At 47.0% G+C, this 20,213-nt stretch overlaps 1 protein-coding gene across 1 annotated transcript; it reads left to right on the forward strand.

The window, feature by feature from the left end:
* Positions 1-459: 459 nt before the first annotated feature.
* On the forward strand, positions 460-20,012 carry sycp2l (synaptonemal complex protein 2-like). Its single transcript, XM_038711120.1, has 25 exons — positions 460-484; positions 1,023-1,142; positions 2,222-2,335; positions 2,444-2,548; positions 4,203-4,227; positions 4,311-4,390; positions 5,706-5,794; positions 5,889-5,923; positions 6,134-6,276; positions 13,736-13,788; positions 13,875-13,920; positions 13,999-14,091; positions 14,597-14,669; positions 14,762-14,904; positions 14,989-15,112; positions 15,906-15,955; positions 16,037-16,136; positions 16,406-16,485; positions 16,634-16,676; positions 17,254-17,346; positions 17,428-17,642; positions 17,742-17,836; positions 18,902-19,001; positions 19,658-19,716; positions 19,870-20,012. Exons 1-25 carry the CDS (start codon positions 482-484, stop codon positions 19,913-19,915), a joined length of 2,127 nt encoding a protein of 708 aa, XP_038567048.1. The 5' UTR covers positions 460-481; the 3' UTR covers positions 19,916-20,012.
* The last annotated feature ends 201 nt before the right edge of the window (positions 20,013-20,213 follow it).

Consider the following 20,213-nt stretch of genomic DNA (forward strand, 5'->3'; position numbering starts at 1 on the left):
CTAAAAGAAATAGTTGAATAAACTCGGTGTGAAATGAGGTGACTGCATTCCTCTGACTTCATGTGTTCTGTGCAGCATCTTAAGTTAAGAAAACTTTCAACAATGTTAACATCAGCGTAGGCGTTGATACGTCTCTAGCTTCATGGGCTTCCCCTGGTAACCCCCGTTTTTCACGTCATACCGCCATGAACTGAGAAAATTCTGCAGAAATGCGGACTTACGAAAAGGGTCTATAAAGGGCTCAAAATTGTCCGCGAGAGAGCCCTCTTGCACTTGGCGATTTGACAGTGGGACGGCCCTGAGCCCTCACGGACTTCCCGGGAACGCGCCTCAGAGAGGGACGTTGGGACCGGACCATCATCAACTGTTTAAAGCTGACCTCTCTCTCTCTGCGCCTGCGCGGTCTGGACGCGCTGATGAGTTAATTAGCGGCAGCTGTGCGCGCGCGCGTGTGTTCCTGCAGACGGAGAGGAGAGCTGCGATGGTAAATACACTTATTGATTCTTTTCTTATCGGTCCAGGTCCAGTCTCACAGCGGACAGGTGAGCCTCACACCTGGACCCAGACAGACAGCAGGTCAAACAGCGCCGCGTTCCCCGAAAGCCTCGTGACGAACGCGCGTGAGCTCTGTCGGTAAGGTGAGCTCGGACCCGCGGCCAGAAGCTCAGGCCAGGTGACCACTGCAGAAGATGCGGCGTTATCGTGCTGGACAAACATTACAGGGGAAGTGCAGCCGCAGCGCCACCTGCTGTCCGTCTGCAGGAGGATCACACTGAGTGTTCAGGTTCATCTGCATGTTGGACTTCTCTGCTCCTTACTTGGTCCTCTTTCACTTTAGACCACCTGCTTATCACGAGGGGGGCAGGGAGGACCTGTTGTAGCGCAGAGTGTTCTCAGTGGTTGTTGATGACTTCCTGTACAGCAGCCGAGGTGTTTGATGGGCTAAACGTCTGTCAGTCATCCACTGAGTGTAAATTGAAATGAGTCTGGTTCACCTGGTAAAGTAGAGCGTTTCTCTTTAGATGGAGCTGAAAGTGGAGGAGTGTCTGCTCCGCAGAGACTCTTCTCATCTGGTCTCTGTGCTGCACTACGAAGGACTGACCAGCATCACCCTCACCAGGCTGGACCAGGTGGTCACCAAGGTAACCCGCTTCCTGTCTCTGTGGATCAGGATTAGACTTCAGGGCTTTAATATGGTTTCAGAAAGCAGGTTTGGTTTCCAGAACAGCTGATCAGAAATACGACAGTCTAAATAGCTCAGCTGCAGCTGAGACATGCAGGGAGACAGAAAATCACCCTCACTGTGGATGAATGAATGAATGAACAGGCGTAGTCTGTAATAATGTGTTTTTATGAGCTCTATGAAAATGTAAAAGACTCGGCCACTGAATAAGTGGTCGATCCACCTCACTTTAAAAAAACTTCAAACATCATATTAATTTATTTAACACACTCAGTGTTTCAAGCATTGTTCTGAATTAACTTCATAAAGTAATGAAAATCCATTCATGCCATAAAATGTGTTGAGATAGTGGCTGAAAGACCGAATCTCAACATCTGGGCTGCTGAAACTCCCCTCATTACCTGCCCAGGTAGCAACAGGTGGCCGGTCTCTGTCATAAAAGAAGCTGCTAACCTAAAATAAACGGCCTGCGTTCATATTTACATTTATTTCAACACCCCTACCAAACTGCTCCTAATATTCAGCCTCACAGAAGAAAAATGGAACCCGTTTATTGTAACGCTGCGTCAGGCTGTGTGAGACGGACTGTACTGTAAAAACCTGCAGGCTGCAGTGACCTGAGGCTTTCGGTCCGTCTCTGTAGGATCATTTCTCTATAGACCGGAGTTTCACATCACCGCTGCAAACATAAAGCAGCCTGTAAAACTCTCTGTGGGATTTCCTACAGATGCTGACGTCATTTTCCAGAGAGCTGATTGGTCAGTAGGCGGCTGTTTCACAGAGCTGATCTGGATCAGAACCTGATCCGGAGCAGGTTAGCCGTTCAGCATCAGTTACCATGGAGATCTACCCCAGTAAGAAGTGAACCACCGTCGTGGTGCTGAAAACCTAGCAGGGTTAACCCCGAAGTTACCTGGACAAGCTCAAATCCTGCGTCGTGGTCCAGGGTCCTGGTCTTCACTGATCCAGACTTGCAGTACATGTTGTTGTAACAAAATAATCCTGTTTAATCTGATTACTGTTTCTTTGTTGTTTCAGGACCTGTGTGGATCTGGGTTCAGCAGAGTTCTGGTTGTGTTGAAGTCTTTAGAGATCCTGTCAGAGAACAGACACGACCTGCAGGCACTCGTTGACCACGGACTGACCGCTAAAGTAATCTGTAATCCATGAAGTAATCTGTACAGCGGTAATCTGTGACGGGAATCTGTGGAGTAATGTTGTCTGTAGTCCAGTAATCTACTGCTAACTCTTTTTGTTCAGGTGGTGATGTGGTTCGAAGCCGTTCGTGACCTGCTGACCTCTGACCTCCAGAAGAACTCCGCCCCCCTGCTGAGCCTCGCTGAAAAGTTCTGTGACTACTTCCTGGTGAGGAGCATGCTGGGAAATGAAGTCTCCTGCTGGTTAAACACGCTGAGATAAAAATGTGGTACCCACTCATAGACAGTATATTACTGGACGAAGCAATACAACGGAGAGCAGTTTTGGACCAATAAATTGGGAGTGGCCTTTTATTATGGCCAGCCTAAGGCCTTTTATCGTGGCCAGCCTAAAGCACACCTGTGCAGTCCCCATGCTGTCTGCTCAGCATCTTGATATGCCACACCTGTGAGGTGGATGGATTATCTCGGCAAAGGAGAAGTGCTCACTAACACAGATTTTGACAGATTTGTGAACAATATTTGAGAGAAATATGCCTTTTGTGTACATAGAGAAAGTCTTAGATCTTTGAGTTCAGCTCAGGATGAATGGGGGCAAAAACAAAAGGGTTGCCTTTATAATTTTGTTCAGTGTAGATCAGAGGTCGCATGCCACTTAACGAGGGGTTAATTGTCTTACTCGGGGAAAAAATTGAACCTTCCATGCAGGCTTTGGTCAGCTTCACTGTTTCACATCTGGCTTACCCCCTTGTACCCACTACAGAGGTGAGCTCACACTGTTCATCCAATCAGGACTCACATGCCCCTCCAGCTGAGGTACGGCCGGAGCTCAAATAACAGCTGAGACAAGTTCTTTTTCAGTAATTTAAGTTAAAAAGTGAAACTTCTGTAGACTCATTCATATAAAGTGAAATGTTTCTTTTGTTGTTTTAATCTCGATTACAGCTCACAGCTCCTGGAAATCAAAACTCCAGATCTCAAAATATTACAGTAAAGACTGAAGAATACAGAAATGTGGACCTTCTGAAAGTTGAAAAGTTCTGTAAGGGTTAGTTTGTGCTCTTGGTGCTGCATCAGAGCAGCCTGTTTATGATGCCTGCAGGTTCTTTGATGGTGGCCGGTTCAGCTCGTCTGGTGTCTCTCATAGATTCTTTGAGGGTCAGGTGAGCTGACCAACCAATCGCAGTAATACACCAGTTCCTAGTGGTTCTGGTCCTGTGGGCAGGTGCCAAGTCCTGCAGGAAAAGGAAACCAGCATCTCCATAAAGCTTGTCAGCAGATGAAACAACAAGTCTCTAAAGTCTCCTGGTAGACTCTGCTTTGACTCTGGATTTGATAAAACCCTGTGGACCAGAACAGAGGACACCCCAATCATCACAGACTGTGGAAACTTCACTCTGGACTTCTGGACCTCTCCACTTGTCCTCCAGACTCTGGGACCTGGATTTCATCTGAAAAGAGGACCACTGGTCCAGTTCAGTTTTTCCTTAGCCCAGGTAAGACTCTTCCGATGTCTGTGGTTCAGGACTGGTTTGACACAGTAGCTCATTTCCTGGACCGGTCTGTGCTTGGTGGGTCTTGATGACTCCAGACTCCACTCCAGAAATGTGGACTCTTCTCAGGTCCTCATTTCATTCTAATATTCTGAGATCTGGAGTTTGATTTCCGGGATTTCCGTAATTATCAAGATTAAAACTACAAAAGAAATATTTCACTTTGTTAATGAATCTAGAATCTATGAAAGTTTCACTGCTGGAATAAAGTTACTGAAAAAACAATGGTATGGCGCTGACTTTTCCAACATATGATGCACCTGTGTGTTGAACTGTCCCCCTCTCTCTGCCCGTCTGTCTGTCTGCCAGCTGCTGGGCCAAGCTTCCCTTCCAGGTTTGTTTCATTCATCTTTAGTCAGAATTTCTTCATTTTGTGTCGCCTGTCTGTTTCTCTAAACTCACCTGTCTGTCTCTCAGTCAGTCAGCTGTCTGTGGTTCTCCTTCAGTTGGCTCAGTTCTCTCTGGAACCAGAGATCCACTTTCCACTGAGATTGGAGGTAACCACATCCATTAACTGCTCTCTGTTGACTCGTCCTGGTCTGTCCTACTCTTTACTGGGGTCTGCTGGACTCAGATTGTCTGTGCTGGCTTGTGTTGAAGGGAAACTTCGGGGCTAGGCCAGTTAAAAACCCAAAACCTTGCTACAATAAACAGCAATTTGGTGTCTAAAAACTAACTGGAGTCAGAAATTGGTGCATCTTATTCCATTACAAGACAAAAACCTACATACTTACATCCCAGCAGGCATCAGGGTCTTTTATAATCCTCAATCTCCTCCCGTTTAGGCGGAAATTCTACGTTCACGTTTCACATTCTGATTTTTTTCTTATCCTCTGCTGCCACTAGTGGCCTCTTTTGTTTACTGGTTTAGGTAGTTTGTATTAATGATTTTACATTTTGTCTGTTTAAAATTAACTAACTATAAAACATAGTCACAACGTTGTTTTTATATATTATTTTGTTGTGGTCTAGTCCTAAAATTCACCATTAGAACCCCCAGAAGGTCAAATCGTATTGTTTTAAGACATGTATGCATATTTTGACACCAGTAAAACTCAAACAAGATGACATTTTTAAAAAAGAGTGCCATGTTTTCTGGTCACACAATCATTTCAGATCAACCACAGTGCTTTAAAGACCCTTCTGTAATACATTTCAACATATTTCAAATGTTTCTCTTAACAGAATCTTAGAGGTTTCCAAAATAGCCCTTTAAAGGGTTGTTTCTGGCACAGAATGCTCATTATTTCTCCTTATCAGAGATGTTTACTTTTTAGGCTATACTCCCTTCTTTTCCATTTACGTGTGCTTGCAGACAATCACCACCTCCCTTCTCGCACCTGGATCCTTATCTCTTTTAGGCATCCAGCAACCACAGCACAGCAGTCCTTTGATCCTGGACCTTTTGATGTCTTAGAGTGACAACGCATAATAGTTGTTAAAACAAAATCATTTTACAGATTTGATTTAAATCTCTGTATTTCCCTTTAAATCTTGCACATATTATATTGGAGCAAAGAGGGATCATGCAGAGTCATTTTTAAACTTTAAAACCTGTTAGAACTTGTGTGTGTCTGTAGTGTTTCTTAAGGCACACAGAACGGGTGGCCAGTAGAGGGTTATACAAAAGTGGCTTGGAATGTACCATATAGTCACTTCATCCTACAGCTTCAAACATTAGTAAATATTACTTACTACTAGTACAGGTCTCGGCTGGTCTGTACTCCTTTTTACTGGTCTCTGCTGGTCTGTGCTGTGTCCTGCTCTCTGGAACGTGTCTGCAGTTTGAGTTGAAGGTGTTTCTGGTTTCAGGCCATCAGAACCTTTAACAGCATCCTGGAGTCTCTGAGCAGAGAGCAGAGGAGACTGATCCAGATCAACCAGAACCTGACCCAGATACTGTAAGACACACCCAGTACATAATGAGTACACACGTCTGTCCACCTGTCTTCCTGTCTGTCTGTTGAGCTGTCTCTCCCCCTGTCTGTCTGACAGAGCCCAGGTTGCAGCAGCCGTTCTGACAGTTGGAGGTGAGATTCTGTCCTCTTGTCTTTAGATGAATAACCTTTACTTAGCTGCTGACAGAAACTAACTAACTTCCTGTATGCACCTGTCGGCGTCTCTCGCCTGTGCTGTGGGAGGACTCGGCTGTGTAGAAGTGAATGTTATGTTGTAATAATGTGTCCCAGAGGGAGGAAGCTGTTGTCTCCTCCGTGTTTTAAGACATGTTGGCGTTTCAGACTACGAGCTGCAGGTCAGCCTATCGGAGGCTCTGTGTCGTCTGACTCCCAGGACGGACCGAGAGCAGAGAGCCAATCAGTGGTTCTCCAGCCATGACATCAGCAGCGCCTTCTGTGACATCAGAGACAGAGACTTTGAGGTGGTGAGTGACTAACCTGTGTCTCTGTCTGTCTGTCTGAACACGTGTGTCTCTCTCTCTCTGTCGCTGTCTCTCTCTCTCTGTCGCTGTCTCTCTCTCTCTCTCTCTCTCTCTCTCTCGACAGCACAGCCAAAGTTAGTGATGTGGTCGAAACAGACTCCCATTCTCCCGCTGGTCAGTCCGATAGTCATTTCTAATGAAGTGTCTTGGTTGTGGTGTGGAAGGGCATTTGATTGGTTCCTGCCCAGAGAGAAGGGGGGGCAGCGGCCCGCTGATGCTGCTGGAGAGGGGGTGTCGGGGGTGCCGTCGGCTCCGGAAACAAACCTACCGGAGCTGTACGCCGCCCCGGCCAGGCTCCCGGGGACGGGGACCCCGGCCGCCCCAGCCAGGCTCCCGGGGACGGGGACCCCCCTCTATGCTAAATGATGATATGATAAACAGACTGAGTGTCCCAACAGTTTGGAAAACACTGATCATCAAGAACATGATGATGTGCGTGATCATCTGTCAGTGTGTGAGGACTCTGGTGAAAATGAAGAGATGTCTGATGATGACATGTTGAAACGGTCACCAGGAAACATCTAGAACAGGTCCATAGTAATGTAGCCATCAAAATCACTACAGGCACAGAAGCTGGGACATCTTTAGAGGAAAGGGATTCTCCCTGACCCAGCAGGACCAGGAGGACCAGCAGGACCGGTACTCTCCTGCTGATGTCAGGAAGTTCCTGCAGAAACTAAAGGTGAAAGATCAGATCTGAATCTATTTGTTGAGTCAGCTGAGTCTCTGACAGAAAGATCAGGAAACTTTGTAGATGTCTATGAAGATTCTCAGTCATCCAGGTCATAGTTATCCAACGAAGGTTAAAATGAAGGGCAACTGGACTTGGTTGAAGCTACTGGAAGACGTTTCGTCCCTCATCCAAAGGACTTCTTCAGTTCTGACTGACTGGCAGGGAAACTCAGCTATTTAACCTCAGTGGGGTCGTTATCTCGGGTCATCGATACCGCTGGTTCGTTAGTGTTCCTTGTTGCTGTGACGACAGTCGTTACAGTCGTTGAGACTACCTGTGGCCAGACTGAACGACCATCGTTGGTATCTTCACCTGAGGCCAATAGGTTACGTTTGTTGAGTTTCCTGGGAAGTGATGAAAGGACAGCATTGTAAGTGGGGGATAAGTGGTGGCGTAGACCCCCTCCCCTGTTCAATGACGGCTTCTCCACCCTGGTGTAGATGCTTCCTTGACACCTCTTTCAAACCATCCATCTTCTCTGTCTAAAATGTGCACCTGGTGGTCCTCAAACGAGTGTCCTCTGTCCTTCAGATGTAAGTAGACTGCAGAGTCTTGACCTGAGGAGTTGGCCCTTCTGTGTTGAGCCATGCGTTTGTGTCGTGGTTGTTTAGTCTCCCCAATATACAGGTCTGTGCATTCCTCACTGCATTGGACCGCATACACTAGATTGCTTTTCTTGTGTTTGGGTGTGCGGTCTTTGGGGTGGACCAGCATCTGTGTTAGTGTGTTCTTGGGTTTAAAAAACACAGGGATGTTGTGTTTGTTAAAAATCCTCCTGAGTTTCTCTGATACTCCAGACACGTATGGAATCACAATGTTGTTGCGTTTGACCTTCTTTTCCTCCCCTGTAGTTTTGTTCTTCTTGGATTTTGTGGCTGTCTTCACAAAAGCCCATTTAGGGTATCCACAGGCTGTAAGTGCCCCCTTCAGGTGGTTCTGTTCCTTCTCTCTGGCTTGGGCGGTTGTTGGTATGTTTTCCGCTCTGTGGTGCAGTGTTCTCATGACCCCTAGCTTGTGCTCCAGTGGGTGGTGGGAATCGAACAGTAGGTATTGGTCTGTGTGTGTGGGTTTTCTGTAAACACCAATCTGCAGGCTCCTGTCCTCTTCAATGTGTACAGCGCAGTCCAGGAAGGCCAAACTGTTGTTGTGAACATCTTCTCGTGTGAACCTGATGTTACTGTCCACAGAGTTGATGTGTTCTGTGAAGGCTTGCACTTCCTGGCTTTTGATTTTGACCCAGGTGTCGTCCACATATCTGTATCAGTGGCTCGGTGCTATTCCTCTGAAGGAGTTGAGGGCTTTATTCTCCACTTCTACCCAAGATACACAAAGAAGGAGCCCCACTCAGGCCGATTAACAGCAGCATTAACTCGGTCACCTACAACATTGCCAAACACATTTCCACCATCTTAGCTCCTTTGGTGGGAAACACGCCTCACCACATCCAAAACTCTATTGACTTTGTAAACAAAGTTCGAGGACTAAAACTGGATCCAGATAAAACCATGGTATCCTATGACGTGACTTCTTTGTTCACCTGCATCCCCACCATAGAGGCAGTAGAAACCGTTAGGAAACGGCTAACACAAGACAACACCCTGGACAACAGAACTAGCCTCAGCCCTGACCAAATCTGCAAATTACTCGACCTCTGTCTAAACACCACCTATTTCCAGTACAACGGTGGATTCTACAGACAGAAGCATGGCTGTGCCATGGGCTCACCGGTATCCCCGATTGTGGCCAACATCTACATGGAAGAAGTGGAGAATAAAGCCCTCAACTCCTTCAGAGGAACAGCACCGAGCCACTGGTACAGATATGTGGACGACACCTGGGTCAAAATCAAAAGCCAGGAAGTGCAAGCCTTCACAGAACACATCAACTCTGTGGACAGTAACATCAAGTTCACACGAGAAGATGTTCACAACAACAGTTTGGCCTTCCTGGACTGCGCTGTACACATTGAAGAGGACAGGAGCCTGCAGATTGGTGTTTACAGAAAACCCACACACACAGACCAATACCTACTCTTCGATTCACACCACCCACTGGAGCACAAGCTAGGGGTCATGAGAACACTGCACCACAGAGCGGAAAACATACCAACAAGCGCCCAAGCCAGAGAGAAGGAAAAGAACCACCTGAAGGGGGCACTTACAGCCTGTGGATACCCTAAATGGGCTTTTGTGAAAACAGCCACAAAATCCAAGAAGAACAAAACTACAGGGGAGGAAAAGAAGGTCAAACGCAACAACATTGTGATTCCATACGTGTCTGGAGTATCAGAGAAACTCAGGAGGATTTTTAACAAACATAACATCCCTGTGTTTTTTAAACCCAAGAACACACTAAGACAGATGCTGGTCCACCCCAAAGACCGCACACCCAAACACAAGAAAAGCAATCTAGTGTATGCGGTCCAATGCAGTGAGGAATGCACAGACCTGTATATTGGGGAGACTAAACAACCACTACACAAACGCATGGCTCAACACAGAAGGGCCAACTCCTCAGGTCAAGACTCTGCAGTCTACTTACATCTGAAGGACAGAGGACACTCGTTTGAGGACCACCAGGTGCACATTTTAGACAGAGAAGATGGATGGTTTGAAAGAGGTGTCAAGGAAGCCATCTACACCAGGGTGGAGAAGCCGTCATTGAACAGGGGAGGGGGTCTACGCCACCACTTATCCCCCACTTACAATGCTGTCCTTTCATCACTTCCCAGGAAACTCAACAAACGTAACCTATTGGCCTCAGGTGAAGATACCAACGATGGTCGTTCAGTCTTGGCCACAGGTAGTCTCAACGACTGTAACGACTGTCGTCACAGCAACAAGGAACACTAACGAACCAGCGGTATCGATGACCCGAGATAACGACCCCACTGAGGTTAAATAGCTGAGTTTCCCTGCCAGTCAGTCAGAACTGAAGAAGTCCTTTGGATAAGGGACGAAACGTCTTCCAGTAGCTTCAACCAAGTCCAGTTGCCCTTCATTTTAACCTTCGTTGGAAAACTTTGTAGATGTTCTAACCGAGCAGGAAGTCTATCATTTAAAGAAACTGGGACTCAGAGTAAAAGCACAAATAGCTGCTGATGTTTAAACAAAAACGTTTCTCTTTTTTTGTTTCCTCTTGTTCTCTTCTTTTTCTCCATGTGTGATTTCAGCAGAGGCACTTTGAATCTAATAGGAGGGACGATTGTAAAATAACTGCTGTTTTTAAGCTGATGGAGCTGAAGAACATAGATGTTCTGTTGATTCAGGAAACACACAGTAGTGCAGATAATGAAGTCATTCTGAGCCATAAGTCCAGCTGTAGTGGGAATTGTGAGCTTTGTACCTTCTTCCTACAAAGCAGAGGAAATTATTGAGGCTGTTTGTTGAAGTTTGAAGCTCAATTTGAAAATGTTGTTTGTTAATGTTTATGCACCAACCAGTGGAGCAGACAGGTTAGCGGTGCTTAATGTTCTGTGTGACACCATCCAGAACTGTAACAGTGATGAGGATTTGTTTTTAGGAGGTGATTTTAAATGTACTGAAAATCCAAAGCTTGACAGGAATCATCAAGAACCTGGAGGCTCAGCTGGTGGAACTGCAGGGTTTGGTAGATTCTTTTAGACCGCTTAAATCTAAAAAGGCGGCTCTGGCCATCCTGCTGGGCGCCGCAGCACAGGGAGTTCTGGTCAGGTCACGCTTCCTGGACGTCACGCAGACGGACACCCCCTCTCAGATCTTTTTTTGGTTTGGAGAGGAAAACTTGTTCCCTCCCTGCGACCTGACAGTGGCTCTGCGCTCTCAGACTCCTCTGAGATTAGGAAATTAGCTGACAGGTGTGTGCAGCAGCTTCTTCACTGCTCTTCCTCAGGTGGACGCTGAGGCCAGGGTGAAGTTGGAGGCTCGTGTTTCCCTTGATGAACTTTACGCTGATGGGTTCTCAGGGTGGCAGGGCTCCTGGCCCGGACGGTCGGTCCTGCTGGTCTGTGTTGGGTGAAGACTTGTTGGAGGTTGTCGCAGACAGCCTGGAGAGAGGTCGGCTGCCTCTGAGCTGCAGGAGGGCGCTCATCACTTTGCTGCCCAAGAAGGGAGACCTGCAAGAGCTGAAGACCTGGAGACCGGTTTCCCTGCTCTGCACAGACCATAACATACTGTCCCGGGTCTTGGCCCCCAGGCTTCCAGAGGTGACGGCTGCTGTTATCCACGCTGATCAGACATACTGTGTGGCTGGCAGTGTCACTTTAATGTGTGATGTTTTGGAGGTCTCTAGCTCATTGGCTGCAGACCCGGGTTGAACTCCAGGATCTCGCTTTATAGCCCAGATCCAGGTTCTGTGTAGTGACACTGCAGTTGTTCTAAAAATGAATTGGGGTCTGAGAGCTCCTTTCACTATTCAGAGGGGGGTCACACCGGGCTGCCCTCTGTTCTCTGGTCATCGAGCCTCTGCTCCATAAACTGAGAAACAATCTGAGTGGAGTTTTGTTTTCCAAACTGTTGCTGTCGTACGCTGATGATGTCATAGTGTTGGTTAACAGTGCAGAGAAGTTGGGTGGAGGACAGCCACCTTTCCTGTGGAAGTTGGCTGCAGAGGCTTTGTGGGATCATCTACCCAGCGCTTCCTAAAGTCCATGGGCATAATTGGGGCTAAGTTGAGGAAGACCATAAAGGAGCTGGCTGAGGAAACGGAGAAAGGGAGTTTCTGGCTTTGGTTGAGGAGGAAAAATTATGTGTGGGGTAGGCAAGAGTCTTAAGCATACTAGGGTCAGTTGCAGGGGGCGGCAGGGAGACGTCCCTGCCGTTGCTCCACCATCCCAAGATGTTCCAGGAATAATGGAGCGAAACATCAATGAAGGGTGGCTCCCAGCTGATGACCCTGCAGCTGGCCTGGTGGCATTGTCGAAGGTGCGACAGGCATTTTACTTTTGCCATACAGGTTTTCCTGTGCTGATACAAACACACAGAAAGACGTTGATATGTTGGTGAATCTGTTTGGCTGCATATCCTCTACAAAAGTAAACTGGGGGAAGAGTGAGGCTGTCATGGTGGGGGAGAGGCTGAGGTGTCGGCTCAGGTTACCTGGAGGTTTGGTGGGGGGGGGGACTGAAATATCTGGGAGTTTTCTGGGAACCGAAAAACTGGGACGATGCCCTGGAAAAAGTTAAAGGTTGGCTCCTGAAATGGCTCTTACCTAAAATGTCCTGCAGAGGTCGCACTCTTGTGATCAATAATCTGGTCTCTTCTGCTCTGTGGCCCCGGTTGGCTTGCATTGATCCCCCAGCTTCTCTTCTGGTACAGATCCAAAGGGTTTTAGTTGATTTCTTCTGGGACAGGTTGCATTGGAGTGTCCTTTTCCTTCCTAAGGAAGAGGGTGGTCTAGTCCATCTGGCCAGCAAGGCGCTGCCTTCCGTCCTCAGTCCATTCAGAGACTGCTCACTGGGCCAGCAGACCTGATCTGGAGACCTGCATCCTGCAGCGTGGTCTATCTGTTTCTGAGAGACCATCTCTAGCAGCTGTTTACAGGAGTGTTTTCTCAGCGTGGACTTTGCTGAGGCAGCAGCAGGTTGACTCTCTGTACCGGCTCCTACCAGAGCCTGTGCTGTTTGGAGGACTGTTGGACTGTCCTAACTGGGGGGGACTTACGCTATCCAGACAGCTTCACACTGCAGGTTTCTACTCTGGGGAAGGTGGTGGAGCTAGCTGGGCCTCGGTTGGAAGTCCCTGTTGGACTGGCTGATCGGCTTGGGTTAAGGTCTACAAGAATCACGAGTCTGGTACACTGGAAACAGAAGCTGACAGAGCGCGAGTGCTCTCTTTAACAGATCTGATCTGTATCCTGCCACCAGGCTTTCTCCTGGTTTTAAGAACTGTTCTGGTTTTCTACCGAAGCCTGTGGACCCTGTAGGTGCTTCTTTGGGGGACGCCTCAGGAAAGATTCTCTGTAAACTGATGGTGAAAACTGTGAATCAGAGAACACTGAGTGGACGTAGTGACGTCCCGTGGAGGGTTTTTCTGGACTTAGATCCTGACTTTAAACCAGCCTGGAGGTCTTTGTACACAGAAAAAGGCAGACCTGCAGTGGAGAGTCCTTCATGGCGTTGTATTGGTGAACTCGTTCATCTGTTATTAACGCTGCTGTAGAAGACAAATGTCCCTTCTGCAGTGAGAGACAGACAGTGTTTCACTGCTTCTCAGAGTGCATTCGTCTGACAGATTTGTTGGAAAACATTTTCAGTAGATGCGGAGAAGTTTTTACGAAGCAGATTTTTTTTAATTTGTGGTTTTAGATACTCCGGAAGAAGAACAAATGTCAGCTATTGAACAACAAAGACGGTGGTGTATATGACCCGGAGACGGAAGGTGGAGGAAGGGTTAGATGTTGATGTGGTTCTTGTTTTTGAGAAAATGGTTCAGAGTTAGAGTTCAGTTTTTACAGAGCTGCACATGACCTGGATACTTTTGAGCTGGTGTGTGTGTGTGTGTGTTTGAGTGTGGTGGGGGGGGCGGCGGCGCTCTGCGACAGAGGGGGAGTTAAGTTCAGAGATGTGCTGATCTAAACTTTTGATACACATGTAAACGCAAAGGTATTAATGTGATATAGTACGTTGTTCTTTGTACAGGACATATTGTAAATGTTGGTGTTAAAAATCTTTCTGTCCCCCCCCCCCCCCAGGACTGTCGCCGGTTCCTGAACTTTGTGAACAGTCACCATGGACACCAGCAGAGGTGCCCCCCCCCCCCCATTTGACCTGAACATAAGGGATGAAGGTGAAAGCTGTATGTGATTTTTGTCCCTGCGTTCTGTCTGTCAGGGTCTACACCTTCCCCTGCCTGCGAGCTTTCCTTGACTCCACACAGGTAAAACACCCGAGCCTTTATGATACACAGTAGATCTCTGCAGACTCCAGACCTCCTCCTCTTCTTCTTCTTCTGCAGCTGTTTCGTCCTAAAGACGACAAACTAGACGAGTTCTGGATAGATTTCAACGCCGGCTCAGGATGTGTGAGCTTCTTCATCGATGAGCCTCAGGTACTGCACAGGTGTAGTAATATTACAGTCGTCTACTACAGAGATGACTTGACACTGAATGTTCGAGTGAAAGAGTAAGTAGTAAACAGGTAAATAAACCAGACGATTAAAGGAATAGGTGACAGCTGAGCAGTAAAAGACTTTGTTCCTTACAACCTTAATTCAAACTCCTGTTCAGTGTAGATGTTTACGACTGGCCAGCTGCTGCATGCTGGACTGGCGTGGTTTTCTGTCCACAGCTGTAGCTATTTATTTGTGTTTATAAAGAGAGCGTGCGTGACTCTGAGGCTTCGGGTTGAACTGTGTTGAAGTGCAGTTCCTCTGACGGCCAGAAGAGCGCAGGAAGTGCATGTTTGAGGTGTTATCAGAGGAAGTGTTCTCTGCAGAGTTTTCAGGAGCTTCTTGAAGTTGGAGAGGGACGCCCCTGCTCTGATGGCGTGTGGTAGCTCATTCCACCATCAGGGACGGAGACTGCTTTGTGTCCTGACGTCTTCCTGTGTCTCAGGGTTTCCTGTGGGGGTCCATCCACCTGCTGAGGGAGGACGTGGATCATTACAGTCTCCAGGTGAAACGTGACGGTAAAAACGCTTCTCTTCTGCGTTCAGTCCCTGCAGGTGTTTCTCCTGCTGAACATCTGGACAGTAATACTGTGTGTGTGTATGTTTCCCAGGATGCACTGGGGCAGAGACAGTCCTCAGGGTCCGGCTCAACAATCCCATCATGCACCACAACTGCAGAGGTCAGACAGTGGAGCTGAACTTTGACTCTGAACACCACCGAGAGCTGGAGGAGGCTGCTGGGAGAGTCTTCATGGTACCTGTCCGCCTATCTGCCCGCCCGCCCATAATGGTTCGGTGGTCTGACTGCTGCCTCTGTTCTCCTTCTCTGTATAAACAGAAAGTAAAAAGTTCCCCCCGCCTTAAAGACCCAGGTGGGACGGTCCAGGTGTCCCCCTCAGCAGCCAGGCAGACTGTTAGATCCTACAGCAGGAAGAAACCACAGAGCAAGAGTCAGCTGAAGAGTGAGTCTGTCCTTAGATTATAATTATTCTAAAGTCGTCACAAATAGAATGAGCTCCTCCGACATTCACTTTGAAATCTGGAATAAAGCCAACAGACTGAATTTAATAATAAATGACCAACATCAGAATCAGCTTTACTGCTCAGCAGGTTTCCAACCACAAGTGGAGAGTCTGAAACAGTCTGTGTCTGGGGTGGGAGGGGTCGGCCACAATCTTTCCTGCTCGCCTCAGAGTCCTGGATTTTATAAATGGAGTCTGGTTGATGATTTTGTTCTTTTTCTGTATTGTAACTGTGATGGTCCAGCTGTCTCTGGGAGCTTCATAAATAAAATGTAATTAGTGGCCAAGCCCCAAGGGGCTGGGGCCACGCATGCAATGCAGCGAGGATCTCAGAATCGGTACAGGTCCAGAAGAGAAGGAAGATTACAGCCAATCACCTTCTCTGCAGAGCGAACGATGCGCTGCAGCCTGCCCTTGTCCCTGGCAGTGGCAGCAGCGTACCAGATGGTGATGGAGGAGGTGAGGATGGACTCAATGATGGTGGTGTAGAAGTGCACCATCATTGTCTTTGGCAGGCTGAACTTCTTCAGCTGCCGCAGGAAGTACATCCTCTGCTGGGCCTTCTTGGTGAGGGAGGTGATGTTCAGCTCCCACTTGAGGTCCTGGGAGATGATGGTGCCCAGGAAGCGGAAGGAGTCCACAGGACCTGTACTTTGTGTTTCCCGGCGGTGTGGAGATGATGATGGTACTGAAGAATCTTCTGTCTGTTGATTCTCTGTGTGTCTGTCTCCAGTCTTGCCTCTGTCATCTGCGAGCAGTGAAGAAGACTCCTCTGTGATGAAGGTAGCTGCTCTGTGAACACACTGTGGACGATGGAGTGAAAGAGTGTGAAGACGTTCAACAGGAAGCTGTTCTCTGTTTCAGACTCCAGCCAGAAAGACGGCCGAGCTTCTGTTTGACCAGATCCGATACTCCACGCCTTCACACCCCACAGACTCTCCAAACTGCTCCCATCTAAACTCAGGTGGGTCTAATGAACAAGAAGAATTACACCCTCTGTCTGTCATCTGGGGGTGGGGCCCGTGTGGGGCGTGACCCCTAATGAACGGACCTACCGGGTAAAGATCCAGATGTTTTTGGATTGTGAAGGAAACGTTGTTAGCATTAGCGGTGAGCTAATGAAGCTGAGAGACAGCCGGAGGACAGTGAACACTGGCCTACAGGCTGCATCGAGTCTGGATCAGTTACAGAGAAACTTGGTGAAGGTCAGTGCTCTGAATGGGTCTCTCTCAGGTGATCCTGTGGGGGCGGAGCTACAAATCTCTCAGGAGCAGACAGATGACTTTGGAGGAGGCAGCTCTCCTAAAAAAAAGGTTTGTTTCCTGTTTTTATTCTTCTGTAAAAAACATCACCTGTTGTCTCCCGCCTATCACCTGTTCTCTCCCTGTTGTCTCCCGCCTATCATCTGTTGTCTCCCGCCTATCACCTGTTCTCATCTGTTCATCTGTTTTCTGTTTGCAGGAAGTCTTCAGTTCTGAAAGGAAGAGATCCGCTCCAGACTCAGGTCTTTATGAACAGTTTGATCTTCCTCGTTAGACTAATTGAACTCACAGAACTCAGTCAGAGGCTCTTCTTCTTCTGTTCATCATTCTAGTAGTTTGGGTTGATTATAATGGTTGTTTCTTCCCTCCATTATTGAAAACATAAATTCACTAATTCAATGATCCAGAACTATGGAAATTTGAGAAGTTCAATGATAAAAACAGAATAACACAGGAGAGAATCCTTTTACTTAAACAGACACAGGTTTAAGTAGTCGATTATAGATTAGTGTTGGGTCGATAGACTATGCCGTTGCAAACAGACATCACCCCCCCAGCAAATAAAAGAAGGAAGTTTGTATTTTCTTGACCTGGGATCAGCATTGCACACCAGTTAAAGACTAAGGCCTTTATTATTGTACCACTGCCACATGATCCTGAACGAACAGTAAGTAAATCAAATAAACTGATGGCAATTCAAAATGATGACAAATGCTTCAAAGTAAAATTTTAATTTTGTCAATCTTAAGATTTCATCTGTTCATTCTGTTCCTGGCAGAAATGGAGGGAATAATTAAAGTTTTGTTTCTCTATGTGAAGGCTACCTGTCAGACCAAACTGAGGGCCCTTTGGCCCACAAAAGGGGTGCGGAGCCTCAGCCAGAGGGGGAGGAGTCAAACTCATTCCTGACAGGTAGTAGAAGTCTTGAGCCTTAAATTTTTATCTGAACCTGAATTGTTTTATAAATCTGCCGCTCACCTGGGGCGGGTTCAGCGCCGACAAAGAGATTGAACTCGCCGCTGGTCTCAGAGGGGTCACCTGAGGGGCCGGAGCCACCAGAGGAGGAGGCAGGGCTGCCTGATGAAGGGGCTGAACCACATGTTGAGAAGGAGGGGCCTGTGATGGATGCAGGGGTGGAGTCAGGCCTAACCACCAGCATCACAGCTGCCTTCAACACCTTCAGAACACAACTAGAACAACACTTCACTGTCAGTACACGCACAGTTACAATCTGATTATTGACTGGTTGTGTGGCTGATCAAGAAGTGCCACGGCCGGTCAACTAAAAGTAATTAAATTATTTTCAGGGCATCTGGCAGAACGTCGAAACTGAAGTTCTTCAGTCTCTAAGAGAGTGTCAGCAACGTGTCTCTTCACTGCTGACCTCTGTCCACAAACAAAGGTACCGCCCACTCACACACACCGGTCCACAAACACAGGTACCGTCCACAAACACAGGTACCGCCCACTCACACACACCGGTCCACAAACACAGGTACCGTCCACAAACACCGGTACCGCCCACTCACACAGGTACGGTCCACAAACACAGGTACCGCCCACTCACACACCTGCCACCCAAAGAGAAACTTAGTTATTTTCCATAAGCCCCAGTTTGCACAGAACCCTAGGGTCATAAACTTAAAGAAATAGACAGGGAGGACCCCACTCTTTTCTCTCTGTTTGTAGATCTGCAGTGCACACCTCGACTGTAGAACTGCAACAAGACGGCTGTCTTTGTGGCTTCAGTGCCTAGTTCTGGGCTACAGGGAGTCTCTTGATGTGAGTCTTTCCTGATCACCACGGGCTCTGGTCCTGTGTGCGGCTCAGAACCCCCCAAGGTACCCGGGCCAGGCTCCGTCCCAACGGTGCCATTAGCACCCTGACCAGAGTCTGTCAGAGAGTGGGGCATGGGTTAGCTAGTTTGAACAACATTTTCGAATTTGCAAGCATTTTGAGTACATTTAAAATAATAATCACAATAAACACTTAAGCAACCCTTTTTAGTGGCTTAGCAATGTATTTATGTAATTACCCTTTGTTATATGCTGACTGTAGATATACTTCATGTCAGAGCAAAGAGTAAGGAAAGAATAAGAGCCAAAGTAAAAATACTTTCATTCTGTTTGACTTGTAGCATACTCTCACAAAACATAATGTTTGTACAGCATTATAATAATGGTGATTGAGAAATGCATTTTAGCAACCACCCAGCTACATACATAAACACACAGTTGCATACAAATGTGTTTAGTCAGAGAAACAAGTACCAACGTGTACCAGCTGTGACTCTCCGAGTGTCTGCTGGACCTGAAGAGTGAATTATTTTATAGCTCCACCCACACAGGTGTTGAACCAGTCAAACACGGAGAACACTGATGAAAAATCTAACTTAAATCTTTTGTTGCTAAATAAAATACTGTATAGTAATTAAAGTGTTTGTGTGTGTGTGTGTGTGTGTGTGTAGGTGTGTGTTGCTGCAGACGTTCGAGAACAGCGTCACTGATCAGCTGAACCGACTGCAAGAAAACTCAACCAGCCTGAATGCCATAAACACACAGATCCTGGTACTGGAAGAAACTGCAGTAATACTACTAATGTACTACCACGGAGTCGGATCAGTCTCACAGAAGGATTCACTAATGCATTTTAGATTATATGTAAATGACTCTCCACAAAAACATTATCGCTGTACATGATCTAAGGTCCACAAATGTGTTTCTGATGCACACAAATATTTCAGGTTTTAATAAAAGGTGGTAGAAATCCACAAATGCATGTATTTATAAAATATTTAAATATGTTGGCGTTTTGAATACTTGCTGAGTTGGCTAGCTAACGGGTATCTATTAGTATTTTATAGCTAACTTCTTAGCTAACATTAGCATGATTTAATAACGTAGTTTCAAAATGGCGATGTTTTGAAAGAGCTCTGTGCTCCTATTGGTCACCCAGCATGTCAGGACTCCATACAAGGCGGCATCTCACATTTTAAATATTTAGACCAAGTTGGAATATTTTGAGTACAAAGTCACAACTGAAAGAAAAAGTTTCCAGAAAAGAAGAATCGTCTGGAACAGACTCTGACCGGAGAGTCCCAGAGGCAGCTGTGGCTCAAGAAGAACGTTCTAATCTTTCTAAGAAGTAAAGTTGTAATGCATTAGAGCAGGTCTAAACCTCAGACCTGTTCCAGTCACTGACTGTGTCCCTCTGTGTCCTTCAGAATTTTATCCAGTCAGAGATGCAGCGACTGGGCTCCTTCTGCGACGAACATCTGCAGAGGTCAGTCTGATCTGAGACCGGGTTAGGTCTGGTTTGGATCTGGTTAGAACCCATTAATCCTTCTTGTTAAACCCTCAGTTTAGACTGTCAGGGTTGGGTCTGGTTTAGACCTACTCAAACCTTGTAAATCTGTTTTGTTTTTTCCCGCCTCAGGTTGAAGTCTTTGGAAGGTGGAGAGTCTGGGCCGTCCGGCCACTGAAGGAGGAGAATAGTTTTGTTTTTGTGTCTTGAGTTAAATAGTCAATTTCTTCTCTGAAGGCAGAAAAACTAATAAAGCAAAGTTGACTTGAAAACCAGTTTTACCTCCACAGAACCGTTGACTGCAGCAGCAGCTTCTTACCATGACTGCTGACTGTGACCGTGCAGTGACTTAAAGGGGCCACAAGGTGGAGACAAATGCAACAGACCCTTACACATGTATTTAATGTCCTGGATACAGTATAGTGTGTGGACAGCATGCGGAAAATACATCAGGAAGAATGGAAACATTATGAAAC

Source organism: Micropterus salmoides, unplaced genomic scaffold, assembly GCF_014851395.1.
Source record: "Micropterus salmoides isolate LMB-PRFRI ecotype aquatic unplaced genomic scaffold, ASM1485139v1 Ms_hic_scaffold_1, whole genome shotgun sequence".
Classification (NCBI taxonomy): domain Eukaryota; kingdom Metazoa; phylum Chordata; class Actinopteri; order Centrarchiformes; family Centrarchidae; genus Micropterus; species Micropterus salmoides.